Raw genomic sequence first — 20,826 nt, forward strand, 5'->3', positions numbered from 1 at the left:
TTTTTCGACATGCTATACTATGACTTTTTCGACATGCTATACTATGACTTTTTTATCAGTTTTTTCGACATGCTATACTATGACTCTATCAGTTTTTTTCGACATGCTATAATATGACTTTTTTATCAGTTTTTTCAACATGCTATACTATGACGTTTTTATCACTTTTTCGATGTGCGACAGACTTTATTCAACATGCTGTACGATAACGTTTTCATCAGTTTTTTCAACATGCTATACTATGACTCTTTCATCAGCTTTTCGACATGCTATACTATGACTCATCAGTTTTTTCGACATGCTATAATATGACTTTTTTATCAGTTTTTTCAACATGCTATACTATGACCTTTTATCAGTTTTTCGACATGCTATACTATGACTTTTTTCGACATGCTATACTATGACTATCAGTTTTTTCGACATGCTATACTATGACTTTTTCGACATGCTATACTATGACTTTTTTATCAGTTTTTTCGACATGCTATACTATGACTCTATCAGTTTTTTTCGACATGCTATAATATGACTTTTTTATCAGTTTTTTCAACATGCTATACTATGACGTTTTTATCACTTTTTCGATGTGCGACAGACTTTATTCAACATGCTGTACGATAACGTTTTCATCAGTTTTTTCAACATGCTATACTATGACTCTTTCATCAGCTTTTCGACATGCTATACTATGACTCATCAGTTTTTTCGACATGCTATAATATGACTTTTTTATCAGTTTTTTCAACATGCTATACTATGACCTTTTATCAGTTTTTCGACATGCTATACTATGACTTTTTTCGACATGCTATACTATGACTTTTTTATGTTTTTTCGACATGCTATACTGACTCTTTTATCAGTTTTTTCGACATGTTATACTGACTTTTTTCAACATGCTATACTGTGACTTTTTTATCACTTTTTTCGACATGCTATACTATGACTTTTTTATCAGTTGTTTCGACCTGATATACTATGACGTTTTTTTGACATGCTATACCATTTGTTTTTTCAACCTATTATACTATGAAGTTTTTTTTCGACATGCTATTTTATGACTTTTTTCAACATACAACACTATGACGTTTTTATCAGTTTTTTCGACATGCTATTTTATGACTTTTTTCAACATACTATATGACGTTTTAGATCGCACAGGCCCAAAGATGCAATCGTTGTCATGAAATGTAGGCACATTTGTGGATGGACAGAACATTGAATGTAGAAAACAAAATTTAACACAATTAATACTTTCACTTAGAACCCTCCATAATAATGAATACAATAAGCCACTCTGTGGACATTACAGCCTCAAAAAAGTTTAATGCAGAGTCAATGCATGTTTACATTGTATAAATGAACTTGATAATTTTAATTCATATCCAGGACTGTCTTGAACTGGACAAGGAGCCTCTGGGATGACACTTTAGTTTAAATAGAAAAAAACATGCAGTGCTGTTCAGTATGGTGATCATGGGCAGTGTTGGGGAGCTCATCCTGAAGTCCACTGCCATCTTCACAGTTATGACCATGTTCAGTTCCAGGTTACTCTCATCGTGCCACAGGGCCAGTTTAATCTCCCCTCTGTGTGCAGATCCCTCACCATCCCAGATGACGCAAATGATATCTGCAAATTTTTGGAGTTTAGCAGACAGGTCTCCTGAGCTGCAGTCATTGCTGGAAAACGAAAAGAACAGTGGGACATAGAAACAAAACTTTAATGAAAAGTAAAAAACATCATAATATAGTATGTCCAAAAAAGTGATTAAAACGTCACAGCATAGTATGTTGAATAAAGTGATGAAAAAGTCATAGTATAGTATGTCGGGGGGAAAAAAGAAAATAATCATAGTATAGTATGTCGAAAAAAAGAAAAACGTCATAGTATAGCATGTCAAAAAAAGTGATTAAAACGTCACAGCATAGTATGTTGAATAAAGTGATGAAAACATCATAGTACAGGATGTCGAAAAAAGTCATAAAAACTCATAGTACATCCTGTCAAAATAAGTAATAGTATAGTATGTCGAAAAACTGATAAAAAAGCCATAGTATAGCACGTCGAAAAACGTCATAGTATAGCATGTCGAAAAAACTGATAAAAAGTCATGGTATAGTATGTCGGGGAAAAAACACAAAAAAGTCATAGTATAGCATGTCGAGAGAAAAAAAAGAAAAACGTCATAGTATAGTATGTCGAGAGAAAAAAAAAAGAAAAACGTCATAGTATAGTATGTTGAAAAAGTGATTAAAACAACATAGTATCATATGTCAAAGAAACTTTCAAAAAAATAGTCATAGTATAGTATGTCGAAAAAAGTCATAGTATAGCATGTCGAAAAAACTTTTAAAAAATAGTTATAGTGTAGCATGTCGAAAAACCTGATAAAAACGTCATAGTATAGTATGTCGAAAAAAGTCATAGTATAGCATGTCAAAAACGTCATAGTATAGCATGTCGAAAAAAATGTCATAGTATAGTATGTCGGGAAAAAAAAGAAAAGCCTCATAATATAGCATGTCGAAGAAGTCATAGTATAGCATGTTGAAAAAACATTTAAAAAATAGTCATAGTATAGCATGTCGAAAAAAGTGATTAAAAGAACATAGTATCATATGTCAAAGAAACTTTCAAAAAATAGTCATAGTGTAGCATGTCAAAAAAGTCATAGTATAGCATGTCGGAAAAAAAATGAAAAACGTCATAGTATAGCATGTCGGAAAAACACAAAAAAGTCATAGTATAGTATGTTGAAAAAGTGATTAAAACAACATAGTATCATATGTCAAAGAAACTTTAAAAAAAACAGTCATAGTATAGCATGTTGAAAAAAGTCATAGTATAGTATGTCGAGAAAAAAAAAGAAAACGTCATAGTATAGCATGTCGGAAAAAATGTCATAGTATAGCATGTCGAAAAACCTGATAAAAACGTCATAGTATAGCGTGTCGAAAAAACTTTTAAAAAGTAGTCATAGTATAGCATGTCGAAAAAAGTGATTAAAACAACATAGTATCATATGTCAAAGAAACTTTCAAAAAAACAACATAGTATCATATGTCAAAGAAACTTTCAAAAAAATAGTATAGCATGTCAAAAAAGTCATAGTGTAGTATGTCGAAAAAAGTCATAGTGTAGTATGTCGAAAAAAGTCATAGTATAGCATGTCGAAAAAAATCATAGTGTAGTATGTCGAAAAAAGTGATTAAAACAACAGTATCATATGTCAAAGAAACTTTCAAAAAATAGTCATAGTATAGCATGTCGAAAAAAGTCATAGTATAGTATGTCGAAAAAAGTGATTAAAACAACATAGTATCATATGTCAAAGAAACTTTCAAAAAATAGTCATAGTATAGTATGTCGAGAAAAAGAAAAACATCACAGTATAGCATGTTGAAAAAGTCACAGTATAGCATGTTGAAAAAGTCATCGTATAGCATGTCGAAAAAAAGTGATTAAAACATCATAGTGTATCATGTTGTACAAAGTCATAGTATAGCATGTCGGGGAAAAAAAAGGAAAACGTCATCGTATAGCATGTCGAAAAAACTGAAAAAATAGCCACAGTATAGTATGTTAAGGAATTCTACATATACCCTGAAATAAGACACAGATAAGATTGTGAGAAACTGTGAATAAAAATCCAAGTCAGCTCCATCTAACCTGGTCGTTCTTTCTGTCCTCACCTTTAGGGTTCTTTATCCCCGGCTTCCCGAAGCTGATGCGTTTCCAGGAACACCACGACCGCATCCTCAAGAAGATGATGCCCAAACTGAAACAACACCTGGTGAGACACTGCTGTAGCAATTAATAATGCAGCAAGTGCTGAATAATAGAGCAACTGCTCATAATAACAAAAACATATCCAAATAACTCAAGGATTAAATAATACTGTTGGATTATGTTAACACACCAAAGTTTACTAACTTTATTAATAATATATACTGTATGTAGGGTATACACTGGTGATGCTCAGGTTTCCTGGACATACAAACAAGCAGAATATTTTTAGATTTTGAAAAGTGACAAATTAAATATATGCAAGTATTTGGATTTTAAAAAAGTGTGACTTATGCTAATGCAGATAATTTAAAGAGTCAAAGTGGAGCAGCAGATAAACACACACTAAATTTAATGCTGCTTTTGTCACTGTTGACATTCATCCATGTGACCTTTCAAGGCACACTCAACACTAACTTCCTGTTGCACTTAATAGACTTTTTGTTGTTGTTTTGTGCTGCTACAGGACAGCCAGGAGGTGTTTACCAGTCTCTACACTATGAAGTGGTTCTTCCAGTGCTTCCTGGACAGAGTGAGTACAATAACAGCAACCTCACCTCAAAATGTAATATGAAAATGCAACAGAATGGCTGCTGTAGTTTATTTCCCCCCTCTCAGAACTGATAGGAACATTTTTGCTTGGGCTTCCCATACCCAGAAATATTTATTGTTTAGTGTTTACAGTAATTAAGTTCTCTGTCAGCTATTTGGCATGAACAAAGTGAACTGTCTAAATGCAATCTGGAAGAAAACAACTTCAGATCTGTCATCACTACATCATATGTTACAGTAGGTAGTTTTCTTTATTGTCATCAAATCCCATGAAAGACCAAAACCAACAAAGATTGATGATGATTGATTGATGATGTCACAGTTAAGTTGACCTTTTGGATACAAAACATAATCACTTTATCCTTTCAGGTATTTGTCTGAAATTTTGTTGTGATTGGCCGAAAATATGTATTGTGAAGTCACAGTGACCTTTGAAATCGACCACCAAATTCAGTTCATCATTAAGTGGACGTTTGTGCCAAATTTGAAAACATGACTGTCTTGAGATATGGCGTTCACAAGAATGAGACTAATAAAAGGTCACGGTAATTTTGACCTTTGCCCACTAAAATTTAATCAGTTGATCAGTGAGTCGAAGTGCACGTTTGTGTTAAATTTTTTATATAAAATCCTCAAGGAGCTCTTGAGGTATTGCGTTCACAAGGATGAGTCAGACAAGGTCACAGTGACCTTGACCTTTGACTTACAACCCCAAAGATTAAATCACTTAATCGTTGAGTCCAAGTGGACGTTTGTGCCAAATTTGAAAGATTCCCTCAAGGCTGTGCTTAGATATTGCATTCATGAGAATGGGATGGACGGACGGACAACCCGAAAACATAATGCCTCCATCCACAACTATCGGCAGCACATTGAGACAGACAAGGTCATAGTGACCTTGACCCTGATGTATAACCACCAAGATCAAGACGCTACATCGTTGAGTCCAAGTGGATGTTTGTGCCAAATCTTAAGAAATTCCCTCAAGGCATTCCTTCGATACTGTGTTAGCGAGAATTGGATGGACGAAAACATAATGCTTCTGGCCACAACTATCGCTGGCACACAGACATAAAGATAAATCTATATTTGTATGCAATTTTTAGAAATTTATATTGTCCAGGAGCCAATGTGTTAGAGTAGGAAATTCAGTAAAATTAAAGATGGTCTAACACATTGTTAGTTTTTGGTCTTTTTAAGGGATTTGTTGACAGTATCAAAAATATAGACATAAAACCAGCCTTGTCCAGTCAATACATCAGTGTATATAGTCTGTATAATATAACAAGAAGCACACAGGATAAACAATGAGCTCTTTAAACCTTTTGTTGTGTTTGTGTCCAGACTCCCTTCACCCTCACCCTCAGGATCTGGGACATCTACATCTTGGAGGGAGAACGGGTGCTGCCCACCATGTCCTACACTATCCTCAAACTGCACAAGAGTAAGACTGTTTAGTCTACGCTGTGGTCCCAGCTGGAGTCCACCTGTCAGAGACTGACTATGTCATGTGTGTGTGTGTGTGTGTTTGTGTGATCTACAGAGCATCTGATGAAGCTGTCCATGGAGGAGCTGGTGGAGTTTCTGCAGGTGACTTTGTCCAAAGATTTCTTCTTCGAGGACGACTTTGTGATCGAGCAGCTACAGGCGTCCATGACGGAGCTCAGGAGGGCAAAGCTGGAGCTGCCCGCACCAGGTACTGTTAGGGCATGAAGCACACAGATGGAGTATCACCCACGTTTAATACCTAAAGGGACATTTCTGACTGAAGTTCTGATGCGGCCGACTCAACGCTGAACCAAAACAAAATACTGCTCTGTTCTTCACATTTTTACTATGGAACTGATTAATAGTTTGAACTGAAATTTTTCAATACTTTCACAGCAAAAGTCGATATATACAATTAAGAATAATTAATCACACAGCATGTAATTAATTTGATTTATTTTTTTTGATCGCTTGACAGCCCTATTTTAAATCAAATCTTTTAAGGGTTTAGACAAAAAAAAGCACTTTTATTAATTCAATGATTAGTCTATTAGTTAAAAAATACACAAGTTATAATCCCTAAAATCTTGGAAAAAAACTGCTTGTGTTTTTTTTTTTTTTTTGAACACACACATATTGAAAAATAACTAAAGAAAATCAGCAATCCACCTGAAATTAACAGTGAAACAAACACTCCTATGTATGATGTCTTTTACACGACAGTCCCTGTGGCTTCCTGCTGTCCTTTAGCTCGTAGCTGTATCAGTATATTAGCAGTATGTGTGTGTTTCTAATCTTGCTCTGTCTCCTCATTAATCTGCCTTCTCTCCTTCTTCTTTCAAACAATGTTAGCCAACAACAACAAAAGTGTGGCCGTGAGTGGGGGCCACATCCCCTCCTACAACAGTAACCGGTGGGCTATCCTGACTGGTCTTCCCCCTCTCCATGTCTCTGTCCATCTGTCCCTCAGTCAGTCCGTTCGTTCGTTCTTCGTCCGTCCTGTCTGTCGCCTGTCTGTCCAGCAGCACTCGGGTTTTTTCTTCACAAACTAGTCTTCCAGCTGTTTTTTATTCCCCCACATTAATATTTTAACTAAGTTCAGATGCATTGCTTCAGTCCTGCAGTGGCTGGCCCTCCTCCTGTCTTTGTATCTTCAGTTTTTTTCCTACGCTTTACTTCTGTTTTGATTCTGAAGTGGTTGTAGAGTTTCAGCTGTGTCCATAAAGGTCTTTCAGGTGACATAACGTGCCATCTGGTGGCCAACTAAAGGCACTGCATGATGAGTTTTAACTCTGAAGTTAACATTTCAATATTTATTTTGTGTTTTTTAGTCAAAAGCTGTTCTGCACATTCATTATTTAAACATGAAAATGGCTCTTTAAAGTGGCTGTACCGACTTGAAAGTACCAACTTCTTTTTATAAAGTTGGGTTACTGTGTTAGAGAAATATACCTTAATTGGACAGCTCACCCCTAATCATAAACACATACTCTTCTTTTTACCTGTAGAGCTATTTATCAGTTTAGATTGTTTTGGTGTGAGCTGCCGAGCGTTGGAGATGAAACTAGATGGCACTTGGGTTGTGGTGCTCAAAGTGCCAAATACATACTTGAAAAGCTCAACATCAATGTCTCTTTCCAGAAATTATGACCTGGTTACTCAAGATAATCCACACACCTTCTGTGCGTTCCAATCCCCATACCACCATATAATAATGGCCCTGTCCAAATACCCACACTTGTGCCCTGAGGTCTTCCCTGAAGTGCACTTGCCAGAAGTGAGGTCTGATGCGCACTTTCGGAAAGGGTGCATTAAGGGCGCAGGTTTGCACCCCTTGATAACAACAGAAGACAACTGGGACACCCTACATGGCGGGCGCAAGTGCAGGTATTTGGACAGGGCCATAGTTTGCCATAAAAAGATTTAGAATGTCCCGGTACATGATATGTCAAATGCAGCATGCCGAAAATACCATGATGTTGTACTACATCTGGTTGGATTTTGCAGTATGCAAGCCAGCATGCTTTTCTGGCTATCCTGACCCACAGTCCTCTGCACAGTGAACGCTACATCACATTAACCACGCTGCAAACAAATGACAGCTTGACAGCTAACTGACAGCTGTCAGAAGTCACAATGACGGGTGACAGCACATTGTAGTTACTCATGACCAGTCAAACAGTAATAATGGGAATATAACGTGAACGAAATAATCATAAATATTACAAACAACAAAAGGACGTAACTAAAAAGAACACTGGCAGAGAACTGCAGATGTGATTTCACTGTCACAGATATATGTTAGCATCTACAAACTGTGCAGTTACAACTTTAAAGTTAAACTACACACATCACAAAGTAACAACAGCAGAGCTCTCAGGGTTGATCTTTGTCTCCAGCCAACTCTGTAAGTGCTGTTTGTTTTATCTCCAAGGTAGCAGATATATAAGCAGGAGGGTCAAAGTTCAGAGTGTAATGTTATGAGACAGTAGTGTGTCCTAATTGTGTGCATACTGCATGCAACAGTACGTGCTTTTTAAAGGCAGCTGCGGTACCTACTGAATGTTTAAGAAAAAGTATGCAAATCGGACGCACCCCTTTTTCTTTCGACCAAACTGAAAGGAAGTACGCATCTACTGCTAGCTCACCCGAGGAGGACGCCATTAATGTTTACATCTTGCACTGTCATGAGCATGAGCATCTCTTCAATGAGTAGATGCACACTTCCTTCTGCGCATTCATTTGCTTGGCAGGTGTAGTTTGGTACAAAGAAAATAGTTCCTAGATGAAACTGCTCACATCAAGGTCTGTGGATTATCTTGAGTAACCGGATCATGATTTCTAGAAAGAGACATTGATGTTGAGTTTTTCAAACTTATGTTTTGGCACTTTGATCACCACCAGCCGAGAGAAGGCACACATCCCTTTGACTCAGCAACTCTGACCAAAACAGTCTCGACTGACGGATAACACCACAGGTAAGAGGAAAAATATGTATTTTAGCATTGGGGGTGAACTGTCCCTTTAACCTATAAACTCACAGACTGGATCAGCACCTGTCTTCAACAATCTTCTCCAGGTTGTGTCATCTTCCTACATTTAGTGATTAGTGTGTAAGTTAGTCCTCTTAACCAGCAGCAACCACATTTTTTGGTCAGAAGTTTTACTTTAATACAGTAGCTGAAGAAGAAACCCAGAACTTTCCTTTCTTCCAGAGCCCACACAGCTATAACAGTAGCTGTCTGTTCGTTTCCCTGCCCGCTGACAAGATAATGAGCCTCTTTTCCCAACACTGGAGGCTTTTGTTTAACTTCTGTTTTAACAACCATCTGCTACCAAATTTGCTGGTGTGCACGGGAGGGGGTATTTTTTAAATTTGCATTTTTGTGTCAGAATTGGCCACACTGTGAGAAATGACAGTGGTTTTATGGTTTTGAACTTGACTTGGCCTAGTTTGAGTTAAGAGATGGTCTGCGCCTTTCCTGACCACATCACCACCGCAGTGTAATTTACTCTGTGCAAACAGCAGCTGGGTGAATCTTTGATCTCCAGTGGCAGTGTGTGGACTCAGTTATTTTCTGTCACTCGGTACGTTTACATGCACAGTTAAGTCAAGCTATGGTTACCGTTCGACTAGGCCACTGTCCTTGTCTACTACTGTCCCAGTATACAAGCACGGGAGGGGAACTGATTTATTGACATAAGTATGTCCAACTCTGCCACGATAGGTGGAGATATGCCCCCTTTTAGCTTGTTAGTATTGGACCTTTTTCCAATTGACCTATTACGTCACAGACCAGACAAGTTAGCTACGGTTAGCTGGCGGCAAACTGGAACCATGGTGGACAACTTAACAGCTCTGTAAATATTTTCCTTCCAAAAAACGCACAGCTCTGGATGGAGATTTCTCCATGTTGTTACCGGCTTCTTCTTCTGTTATGCAGTTAATGCTCTCAACTTTCGGGTCAAAGCCCGGGGCAGAAACTATGGAGTACTTCAACTCCCAATCGCATTATCTGGGTGTGTTAGTCCAGCTTTGAGAAATCTGATTTTGTAAAACTTCAGACAAACATGTTAACATTTATTTTGAAAGTAAAGTTTTTGTCGGACTAATTCGATAAATCACTTTTATGTCATGTAAACGTACTGACTAACCCCTACAAAAAAAGTAAAGGCCAACGTGGGAACTTGGACGCCAAAAGCTGATTGTTTGTGCAGATATTTAGTATCCGTACATGTAATAATTTTCTCTCTTCAGAACAAAAAATGAGATAAGGCGCTGAATGTTTGGAAGGAAGATTCTTGTCAAACCAACCTATACTATGAAAGATAAGAGAAGGTTCGGGTTTGACAGATTGAAAAAGGAAGGATTGACAGAAAAAGGAAAAACAGCATCTTTTCTGTGATTTTATGACCCTTCAAATCCAATAACATCACTACCGTTTTATTTCCCTGCGACCTTTTGTTTATCAGCGAGGTAAAAGCCTCTACAGCAGCATTAATACTCTCCTGGTGTGAAAGCAGCTCCTTGAGGCAAGGTTAGACAGGTTTCATTGTTTAACACCCTCTCACTGCGCTGAAATCACTTCCTCCTTCCAGCTGTGTGAAATAAAACCAATACTGATACCTGCCAGCGGCAACCAATATGGTGGCCTTGAACAGCTCTGTCATGAAGTAAGGAACATGGAGGACAAAATAAAACCGGTTTAACAATGCTCGTATACTTTAGAGGAAGTTCAGCGAAACCAGCCAGAATCCGTGCTCACAGCTGTATTAGTGTGGCACTACTGTCGCACACATACTCAGTTTAATATGAATGGAAATTAAGGGAAGTTAATTAATTTATAGTATTTATAGTATGATTTTTCATGCTGCACAGCTCTTATTCAGAACACAGCTAGAGGTTTTTAACATAAATATTAATCCAAATGTGTTGTAATTCTGCTTTTTTGCCAAAAATATTACAGCATCTCAGTGAAATCCTCAAGGTTTTATTGATAATATATATATATATATGTTTTTCTTAGAATAATACATCCATAGAGCTTTTAGAAATGTGCAGAATAAATTTTTGTTTTAAAAAATATTATGACGGTGAATTAATCATTTAAAACATTTTGACAGGTCCACGCTTCTAACAAGGCTTGTGAGCCAAAAGTATAAATACGTTGGTATCGCGTTGTTTCTCTGTGTCGTCAGCGATCAGGAGTTTTTGAGTCATCTGCAAGGTTCTTAAAAAAAGTTAACTATCATCCTTCCTGTGCTACATCTAAAATACACACAGGATCTATGAGCAGCTTTACTCACCAGTTTGCGGACAGGATAGTCTTTGGTGAAGAAGGATGCCTGAAAGAAAACAAAAAACTATTCATTTTAGAATGAGCACTTTGCAACACAGCTGTTTCAGTTTTAAAGGAAATAATAGTTTTACTTTTTCACATAAACTGATTCAATTCTGAGGAGGGAGAACTGGACAAGATAGTTTGAGTTAGTCCACTCTGACCCATGTGTACAATTGAAAAAGGCCACGGTCAGTAGATAAACTCATCACAGACAGACACTCAAGTTTCTTTAAGTTCACTTCCTGGATCACTCCCACAGCACCTCATCTCCCTCCAGCTGCTGCCTCCCGGCCCAACTCTGGTGATCACACTTTCCCTTCCAGTCCCCATCAACACCCAGCGTCACCATCACTGTGTCACACTGTATATGTTTCATTTCTTTTAGAGCAGTAACTTTAAGTCTTAACGTCTGAACTTGTGACGTGTAGTGTAGTAACTTTGGTGCAAGCTGAGAGGTCTAAGTGAAGAAATATCTCTGTGGCTTTTAAGCTTGTACTTATCAGTCTCGGTACATTTAACATGGTTCATTTATCAAGAACTGTTTCTGTATGACCTTTCGAGTCTGGGGCTACTGCTGCAGCTAAGTACAGTTTAATGAAATGGAGTGAAACTCATAATGTCAGAGACCACTCAATAGAATGTCACCTCCTAATTGAGCCCCTCCAGCAAGCTGGGAATTAATATCAAACACTACTTCTGATGTTTCTTTCTGTCCTTTGCTCTTTGCCTGTGAAAATGTATTTATGTGTCGTCATGAATGTAATTCTCCTTTATTTTTTGACCTCTCTATGGCAGTGGTGTTGCATGAATCCATGTCCCTGTTGTGACTCCTCATCTGACGTGAATCAGCGCCACACAGTGTGTCAACCCATCACTGCTCAGTTCTGTTTCCTGATGGTGCTCTAATGTGTTACTACTGTTCTGGTCTTGCAGGTAAAGAAGAAGAGTTTCCCAAGAAGCCTCTCGGGCAGCTTCCTCCTGAGGTGGCAGCAGCAGCGGTGAACCACGTGGCCAACGGGCAAAGCCACGCCGAGCCAGTCGAGCCTCCCAGGGACCCGAGTCCTGTACCAGACCGTCAGCGGGACAGCCGCCCCCCCAGCCGGTCACGCCGGGACTCACTGGAGAAAGTGATCCGCCGCAACAAGGATGACAGGAGGAACGTCCGCTCCAGGGGATCAGGGGAGATCCCCAATGAGCAGCAAAAGCAGTCCACCTCCACCACGCCTGAGAGAGGAGCAACCCCGCCCTCAGCCCCCACCCCTACACCACAGCTCATTACAGTGGATAGAGGGAGGCCTCAGGGCCACGCCATCGCCAACCACAACGCCAACGCGGCCTCCAGCTCTCGCAGAGAAATCACTCCCCGCTGGTACAAACCCTCCGAGACGAAGCTGGAAGCAGTCAAAGCAGCAGCAGCCCGGGAGGTCCAGCTGAGCAGAGGGGCGTCGCCGGCTCCTTCCAGCCCAGAGGACAGCGCTCAGCCCCACCGCCGGCCACGCTCCAAGGGCTTCGTCCCCGGCTCCGACCGAGGCTCCAACGCCTCCCAGTATGACAACGTACCAGGGCTGCCAGAGCAGGATTTCGAGATCCTGGAGCTTGACAGACCTCCGTCCAGAATGAGGACCCCCCGCAGTGAGACACCCTTCAGTGTATCATCCCTCCATCAGGGCAGCCCGAGCCGTGGCACCAGCCTGACCGGGAGCGTCGTCTCCGTCGCATCAGGGCTCAGGATGGCAAAACACCCTCTTCCTCCTTCGTTTCCCCACAGCAGTCCAGGAGGGGTCCAGTCCAGCTACCCTGGCAACCAGAGCCAGTACCTCACCCCTCCTCAGCAGCACTCCCCAGGCAGAACTACAACCGAAGTCCCCATCTTCCATCCTGCGTACAGCGTGAGCCTGGACCACAGAGGGGAGGACAGACACTATGCCCCGCCCAACAGATTTACCCCGCCCTCAAATGTGGTGTACGGGGAAAGAGCGTACGCCACCACCCAGCGGCCAGCCAACAACCTCTCCCCAGACAAGGCTCTCATGAACAACTCCTACACCACCTACCGCAGGGGGCCGCCACCAAGCTCCACCCACAACCCCCGAAACACCAGGCCTCTCCCGGAGCACTCCATACAGCTGGAAACCAAGGGGAGCTCCACCCCTATCTACCTGCAACAGCTCACCTCCACCACACAGGTCTATGTTCCGGCGGACTACAGGTTTGAGGGGCATCGGAGAGGTGAGGCAAACCCACATTTCCTGCCAGAGGGCGGGCCTCGGCGGCCTGTAGACGGGCTCCCATGGGCGCCGGAGAATGAGCTGCCCCCTCAGTCCCCAGGTGGGATGCCCCGTTCGCCCAGCTTCCAGCGAGCCCAAATGTCTCCCGTTCAGGAGTTCACTTTCCCCCCAAAACCAGACAGCGTGCTTCACTACAGGACACAGTTCCAGGAGCAGCAGCCCGTCATAAGGCACCAGCTCCCCCAACTGTTTGGAGGACCACACTACAGGCACGCACAGGAGGCGTTTGCCATGCAGGAGTCCATGCTGCTGTGATTGGACGATACAGAAATGGCAAGACACTGTAAACAAAACAAAAATAACTGAGGTGTAGTCACTGACACTGTGGTAAAGACGAGCAGTAGTCCTAGCTTTGTTAGGAGCCTGGTTTTGTTTCTGCTCTGTTGTTCTTTATGTGTGAAGTACTGACCTTCTGACTGTCACGCTGCGGCGTTAATGCTGCAGGACACACCAGCCTCTGACGTTTTTACTGATCACTTTAAAAAGAGAAAAAAAAACTGACTGAAGATTTTATTTTATTTTTGGATGTAAATCATTAACGACAGGTGACAGTATATATCTTTTAGAGTCTGATATGTACAGTGGATTTTTTTGTTTGTTAATATGCTGAGTTGTTATCAGTAGCAGGGGCAAAACTCTGATTTATTTTCCATCTTTATTTTTTTATATGTTACTTCCAGATATTTACATTAGAGATCGATTTACTCTATATGCTTGTGAATGTTATTTTTCAAAGAGAATACTATGTCCAATGATAGAGTTAGAGAGCAGTGATGAACGGGGTCACTGTACGTTTTGATTTCAATTTTGAAGCGCCTCCACTGTAGAAAGAGCAGGGTTTGTTGATTTATTTTTTAGCATTTTCCCTTTCAGTTTCAGTGATAATATTCCTTCCTGATTAACTGATGTGCAATTAATTTCTCTTTCATACGTGAAGTACAGTACATTGGGTATTTACATGTGTTTGAGGCCAGTGTAGTTTTTGGTTAAATTCAAACCCTGATTAGAGACTCAAGGAATAGAGAGCTAATTTGTGAGGGCTAATAATATATATATTTTCTGGTTTGATAGCTTTGAGTCATCTGATTTGCTATGTAACCATAGGTAACGTGTTTTTTTTTAAATTGCCGTACTGTAGTTTTCACATCTTGAGCACATGCAGCCAGAGATGGATGTGAACTAGTTTCAGTACAAGTTTGCTTTACTTCATTATGTCTTATTATTCTCAACACTGTCATATCAACTACTGTTCAGCTGCTGGCACTTCACTGGCATACAGAGTCATCTGGCACACACACACATACGCACACACTACATGTCACAAATGTGTGAGTCACACATTTCAACATTTAATCAGCCACATTCCCTTTTATTATTATTATTTCTATTAGTCCTCATACTCTGGTTTTAAGCAGTTACTCCCAAACAGTATTGCCGTACTGTTCATTACATTCCCTAAGTTATCTTTGTTTTTTGTTAAACAACTAATTGCAGACCATTCTGATACTTTGCTTAATAAAATGAAGAGGGTGAAAATGACTCTTTGGCTCTGTCTTTGACTGGCCGTAAATCAGAGGTTTATTTCCACAAGGTTTTTCTACTAATAATGAAACTCTGCCCCCCAGTGGGGACACGAGGATATAAGGCAGAAGGTAAGGATGTATTTTTTTTTAAGTGAGTTTAAAAGCAATAAATGTAGAATTCGGATTATACATTTTTAAATATTCAAGTAAATGAGATTCCAGCACTTCAAAATTATATTAATCCAAAAATTAAATCAGTAACATTGTAGTTTATGTTCTGTACTACACTTCCACATCCAGAAAACAATGAGTCAATCTGCAAAATTATAATGGTCATTACTTTTTATCAATATGTTGATAATATGCTAATCATTTAAGTCATTTCTCAAGATAAACTTGGCTGCAGTGTCTCAGATATAAAAACATGCTGCATTTCTCTGTTTTATGTCATTGTACATTAAATATATTTGGTTTTGGACTGGACAATTGAATGCAATTTGAAAACATATTGGGGTATTGTGGTGCACATTTTGTACACTACACAATTAATCACAACATTGAGAGACTAATTTACTGTGAAAATCATTACCAATTAGTCGTTTTCCAAACAAGACCAAAGTATTATATCCATTATATTTGTGTTTTGAAGATATATTTAGATTAGCTGAAATTTCGTCTCATCAAATCTTTTTTCTATCAATGGGGGATAAACTACAATCTATAGCTTTAATAATTAGTGGATTAATCAATCAGTCAGGCTATTCTTCAATTTAATACTTTTTTTTCCTACTTCCAGTTTCTCAGTAGTGATGATTTTCAGCCGTCTTGTGTCCTACAAGACACTGAACTGATAATTTGGGGACCAAAGATGCAACTTGAAGACATCAAGTTCGTGTATTTTCACTACTTCTTACATTTTCTAAACTAAATAATTTATTAAAGGATGCACAATAATATTGGTACGTCACCAGTATCAGCCGATATCGACTTTAAAATGAACTATCACAATCACCCGACATGCTTTTTCTTATTTTGCACAATGAATGAATATTACATACATTGAAAAGTACTGTATTTCATGTCTCCATCTGCTGGTGGGCCGTCATGATAAGAGTATGCACGCATAATATGAGAGACTTGATGATCACTAAAATTAGGTGGGGAAAAATTGGATATATTGATATCAGTATCGGTTATCAGTCATTTGAGATCGTCATATCGCATATTGGCAAAAAATCCAATATCATGCAACCCGATAATTACTTAAACTGCTAGCCCTGCTAAAATCTAACTTGATTTAAAATATACATAAAATATTTATAAAAAATAAAATACTAACAGCTAAAATTTCAAACATTCACTGGCAGCAGCTTCTCAAGTGTGAGAATCTGCTGCTTACCTCTGTGCATTACGTATCTTTAGGTTTTGGACTGAAAACAAGCAATTTGAAAAATTCATCTTGGGGTTTCTCACAATTTTCTTTCATTTAAATGCCAAATGATTAATCAAAGAGAGACTATTTCACTGTGAGAATCATCAGGTTACGAGTATGTCTTAAACCCATTACGTCATTTTCCCCAGTAAAATAAGAATACAATATATCCAGTATCTCCAATTTTTATTCCGATTAACTACTGACTGGCGTCTATTCAAATATTTTTTTTTTCTATTTATGGGAATAAACTACAATCTCGAGCTGAAACAATCAGTGGATAATCAATCAGACAAGCTACCCTGATTTTTAATTTTCTCAATAGTGTGTATTTTTTTTTGCTCTCCTGTGTCTTATGAGAATGTTAACTGATAATTTGGGGGAATTAAAAAAGCAACTCGAAGAGATCGAATTCAGCCTTAGGAAATAGTAATGTGGTAATGTTTTTCACAGGTCCCTCACATTTTATAAACTAAAAAATTAATGAGGGAAAAAGGTTGGTCGAATTAAATATATGCCAGCCCTGCTAAAATCTAACTTGGTTAAAACAAGAAAAAAGTATTATTTTTTACAAGTAAATATTTACTGGCTGCAGCTTCTCAATGTGAGAACATGCTGCTTTTCTCTGTTTTATACCACTGTGCATTAAGTATTTTTTGGTTTTGGACTGTTAGTGAGAAAAAAACAAGCACTTTGAAAACATTATCTTGGGGTTTTGTCTGTCGATGTCTCTCTATTATCTCACATTTGAATGCTAAACAATTAATTAAACTATTTAGAGACTAATTCACAGTGAAAACCATCATAATGCAGCCAAGTCTTGAAACCAATAGGTCCTTTTTCCCAGTAAAACAAGACTGGAATACTACATCCAATATTTAATTTCCAAGTTATACTTACATCAGCTACACTTTCATCTTATCATTTCTTTCTGTTAATGGGGATAAAGTACAATCTAAACCTGAAATAATCAATGAATATCAGTCAGCCAAGCTATTTTGAATTTCAATTAAATACTTTTTAAAGCAAAAATAGAAAATTCTTCCTAATTCCAGCTCTTCAGTGGTGACGATTTTCAGCTTTACCTGTGTCTTACGAGATAGGTAGGGCTACCTGATCATTTGGGGCACAAAAAACCTATTTAAAGAGATCAAATTTGGCTTTAAGAAATAGTAATGTGTATTTTTCACTATTTTCTAACACTTTATATACTAAATAATTAATCTGGGGGAAAACTGGAAGACTAATCAATAATGAAAATAATTGCTAACCCAGCTACAAGCTAGCCTGATTAAGATATACAGACATTATTTATAAAAAGGTAAATAAATGATCTGCTGCTGAAGACATTATAATGAGAGCTTGTAGGGAGCCTGGTGGCTTCATTCAGCTGCCTGTTCACATGTTGTTACTGCATCTTTCAGGATAAACTGAAAAAGATTCCAGCTGAATGTCATGTCAGGAGCTTTGCTGGATGAGTAAACCCTGGGGATCAACACCATCCTGCCTCTGACGCCTGCAGAAGATGTCTGTTGTCAGTGGTGTGAAGACGTGTGTAAATAAGATGACAAATCTGTGGTTAGAAGACCTAACAGAGATGCAGCAGGATGTTTCTTTGAACCGACAAGTCTTAAGCTCAGTCGTGTTATTTTGGGAAACAATTTGCATAAATGAGAAGATAAATGTAAGAGGAAAGCTCAGAATAGCTCACTGGAATAAGTTGTTGATTGGAATGAATTAAAACAAACTATCAGCTGCCAAATATACGCTGCCACTGCTGCACTGCAGAGCCCATTGTGTTTTGTGAAACTTGAAATTAGTGCTGAAAGGATTAAATGTCCGAGTCCATTAAAACCAAATAATTTTCCAACAATTCTGATAGTCGGTATAATTGTCAATTGTTCATTTGTCACAAACATTTGCATTCTCATCTGTGAGGATTTGCTGCTTTTCTCTGTTTATGGATCATTAAATATATTTAGATTTTAAACTGTCAATCAGAAGAAGTTATTTTAAGACGTCACAGGATTTTTCACTATTTTCTGAACATTTATAGATTAAATTTACAGAAAAAATAATAATTATTGATAGATTAACTGTTGGCGGTGCCACATCATGTTGTTCATGACAATATCAGCATAACTTTTAATATGATATGGAAAATTCCTTCATATTTGCAACATTTCGACTTGTTGACGTCATACTGTTACGCACTGCAACAGCAAAAATGGTTGAAAGCGCAATTACTACAGACCCTGCTGTGGTTCCAAAAAGAGGAGCAGCTTCAGTAGTGTGGAATTAACTGTGGCGTCCTGAATGTTTTACTTGTCAGACTCTTTTAGTGACTTACCACTCAGAGGGAACTCATTCAGCGGCTCCTCTGGCAGCAGCACAGCGTCTCTCCCTCTCCTCTCTCGCCGTGTCGTCAAGTGATTTTGTCATAAACCTGTGGAAATGAAAAACCTGCATGACGCTCGCAGCTCGACAAAAAACTACACAACAGCCTGTCACAGGTTACAGCGTGATGATTAGAGGAGAAATGGCAGAGCATAAAGGTCCAGGTGGAAAAACAACAACTCAGTCATTTAGGATTTTACTAAAAGAAGGAAATCACCTGTTGATTTATATATATAGATCCCAGGGGTCATTTTTGTACTTGGGAGCTGTTTAAATGTGTAATTTGTGATTTTATTTTGTTGAACTATACAGAATCTGAATCTCACTCTGAGTTACTGTTGTTGTTCACAAACTGAAGAAATGAGAGACCATTTTTGTTTAGTTTTTGCTGAATATTTGAAGGAATTTTATCACTTATTTTGTTGCAATTCTATTTTCTTAGATTAATAACTAATTAATAATGAATATCATTATCGCAAAAATACCCTGAAATAGTGTTGCACGGTATACCGGTACTAAAATAGTACCGCGGTACTAGAGTATTCCAAACGGTACTATACTGCATTTGGAAAATACCGGTACTTTGAAATTGATTCAATTCATTAATTTAGTTAATTTATTTTACTCATTTATGCACACAAACGCCTTTCTTGTTCCTATTGGAGCACAGATTGCACAAGTGGTGTGTATGACAACACCTGTATCAACATTCGCAGCTGGCACAAGAGAAAGTCTGCCTCGCAAAGGGAGACAACACGAGACAACACCAACTTAGTGAAACATTTGAGCAACCAAACCGTGACGTCCGTACCGAGGTACTGACTGAACCATGATTTTTTGGTACCGTTACACCTCCACTATTTATTGTTCTAAAGGTTTGTAGCCAAAAGGACTTTTCCTTAGGAAAAGTACTGAAGAGTAAAAGTATCGAAATTCATATTGGTATTGGTACCGAAACAAAGATTTTGGTATTGTGACAACACTACCCTGAAATAATCACGATATTATTTTAGGGTCATATCGCCCACCCATAATCAATTGGTAATAAAAATAGTTGCAACTGAAAATGTAATTTACGCACATATTTTAGTTATATTTCAGGGAGAAAAGTACATAAGAATATTTAAAAACATCACTGCAAAACAAGTAATTTAAATAGATTACTTACTGGTCTATAAAATTGTGGCACTTGTCACTATGTGCTTGTGTTTTTGACTGAATAATTAAACCAGACATGTAAAAAAATAATCAAACAGACTGATCAACAGTGACAATAATAGTTGTAGTCCTAAACCATTTACACCAAATAAACACACTTCAGTTACTTGAATACAAAGATTGCAGATTAAAGACAATACCACTGCTGTGAATCATGAGATCCTGTTCCTGTGACATGCTCTAAATATTTTTGATAGTAAATTTCAACTACAATTTCTCCAGCAACCTTTATGACTGTGAGGATCAGGTAATGATCCACTGAGCAACACTGATCACAACGTTACTTTGCTTTCCTTTAAGCCTTCAAAAATAACTTGATAAGACAGGTCACATCTGTACCCAGACTATTTGTTAATTGTGCAAGAATGAACTCAGCACCTGTGCCTTCAAATCCAAAATGTTTACACTGACAAAGCAATCACTTTTAGGATTTAATCTGACAACAGAATGTGCTTTGTTGTCAGCCCCCCTGGCTTTCGCCTCTCAGATTAACACAATCACGCCATCATGTGGCCAGTCAGTAAAACTACAACCTTTACAAATCAAATTAAGAGTCAAATTTTGCACTTCTGAAATGTAGGTTCCTATTCCCATCACTTCAGAGCTTGATTATCTGTCTCTGACATCTAGATTTAAACTTTCCTTAGAGAGAAATTAACTCAAAACAGTTTCTCACAACTCATTATTACATATCAGATTGTGTGGTAGACAATAAATCGCAACATATCAATATCTATCTATCTATCTATACATATATATATATATATATATATATATATATATATATATATATATA

The 20,826-nt window shown here is 38.3% G+C and overlaps 2 protein-coding genes across 5 annotated transcripts in view; one reads left to right on the forward strand and one right to left on the reverse strand.

Moving 5' to 3' along the window:
- The window catches only part of usp6nl (USP6 N-terminal like), a 127,951-nt gene extending 112,952 nt beyond the window's left edge, over positions 1-14,999 (forward strand). For all 4 annotated transcript variants that reach the window (XM_050036284.1, XM_050036287.1, XM_050036285.1 and 1 more), the window contains 5 exons: positions 3,703-3,797; positions 4,257-4,322; positions 5,687-5,786; positions 5,886-6,038; positions 12,106-14,999. In XM_050036284.1, coding sequence (XP_049892241.1) covers positions 3,703-3,797; positions 4,257-4,322; positions 5,687-5,786; positions 5,886-6,038; positions 12,106-13,715 — 2,024 coding nt within the window. In that variant the 3' untranslated portion in view covers positions 13,716-14,999. The remainder of the gene's footprint in view (positions 1-3,702; positions 3,798-4,256; positions 4,323-5,686; positions 5,787-5,885; positions 6,039-12,105) is intronic.
- The window catches only part of abcc9 (ATP-binding cassette, sub-family C (CFTR/MRP), member 9), a 555,625-nt gene that overhangs the window by 395,150 nt on the left and 139,649 nt on the right, over positions 1-20,826 (reverse strand). The window lies entirely within an intron of this gene.

Source organism: Epinephelus moara, chromosome 23 (assembly GCF_006386435.1).
Source record: "Epinephelus moara isolate mb chromosome 23, YSFRI_EMoa_1.0, whole genome shotgun sequence".
Taxonomy (NCBI): Eukaryota; Metazoa; Chordata; class Actinopteri; order Perciformes; family Serranidae; genus Epinephelus; species Epinephelus moara.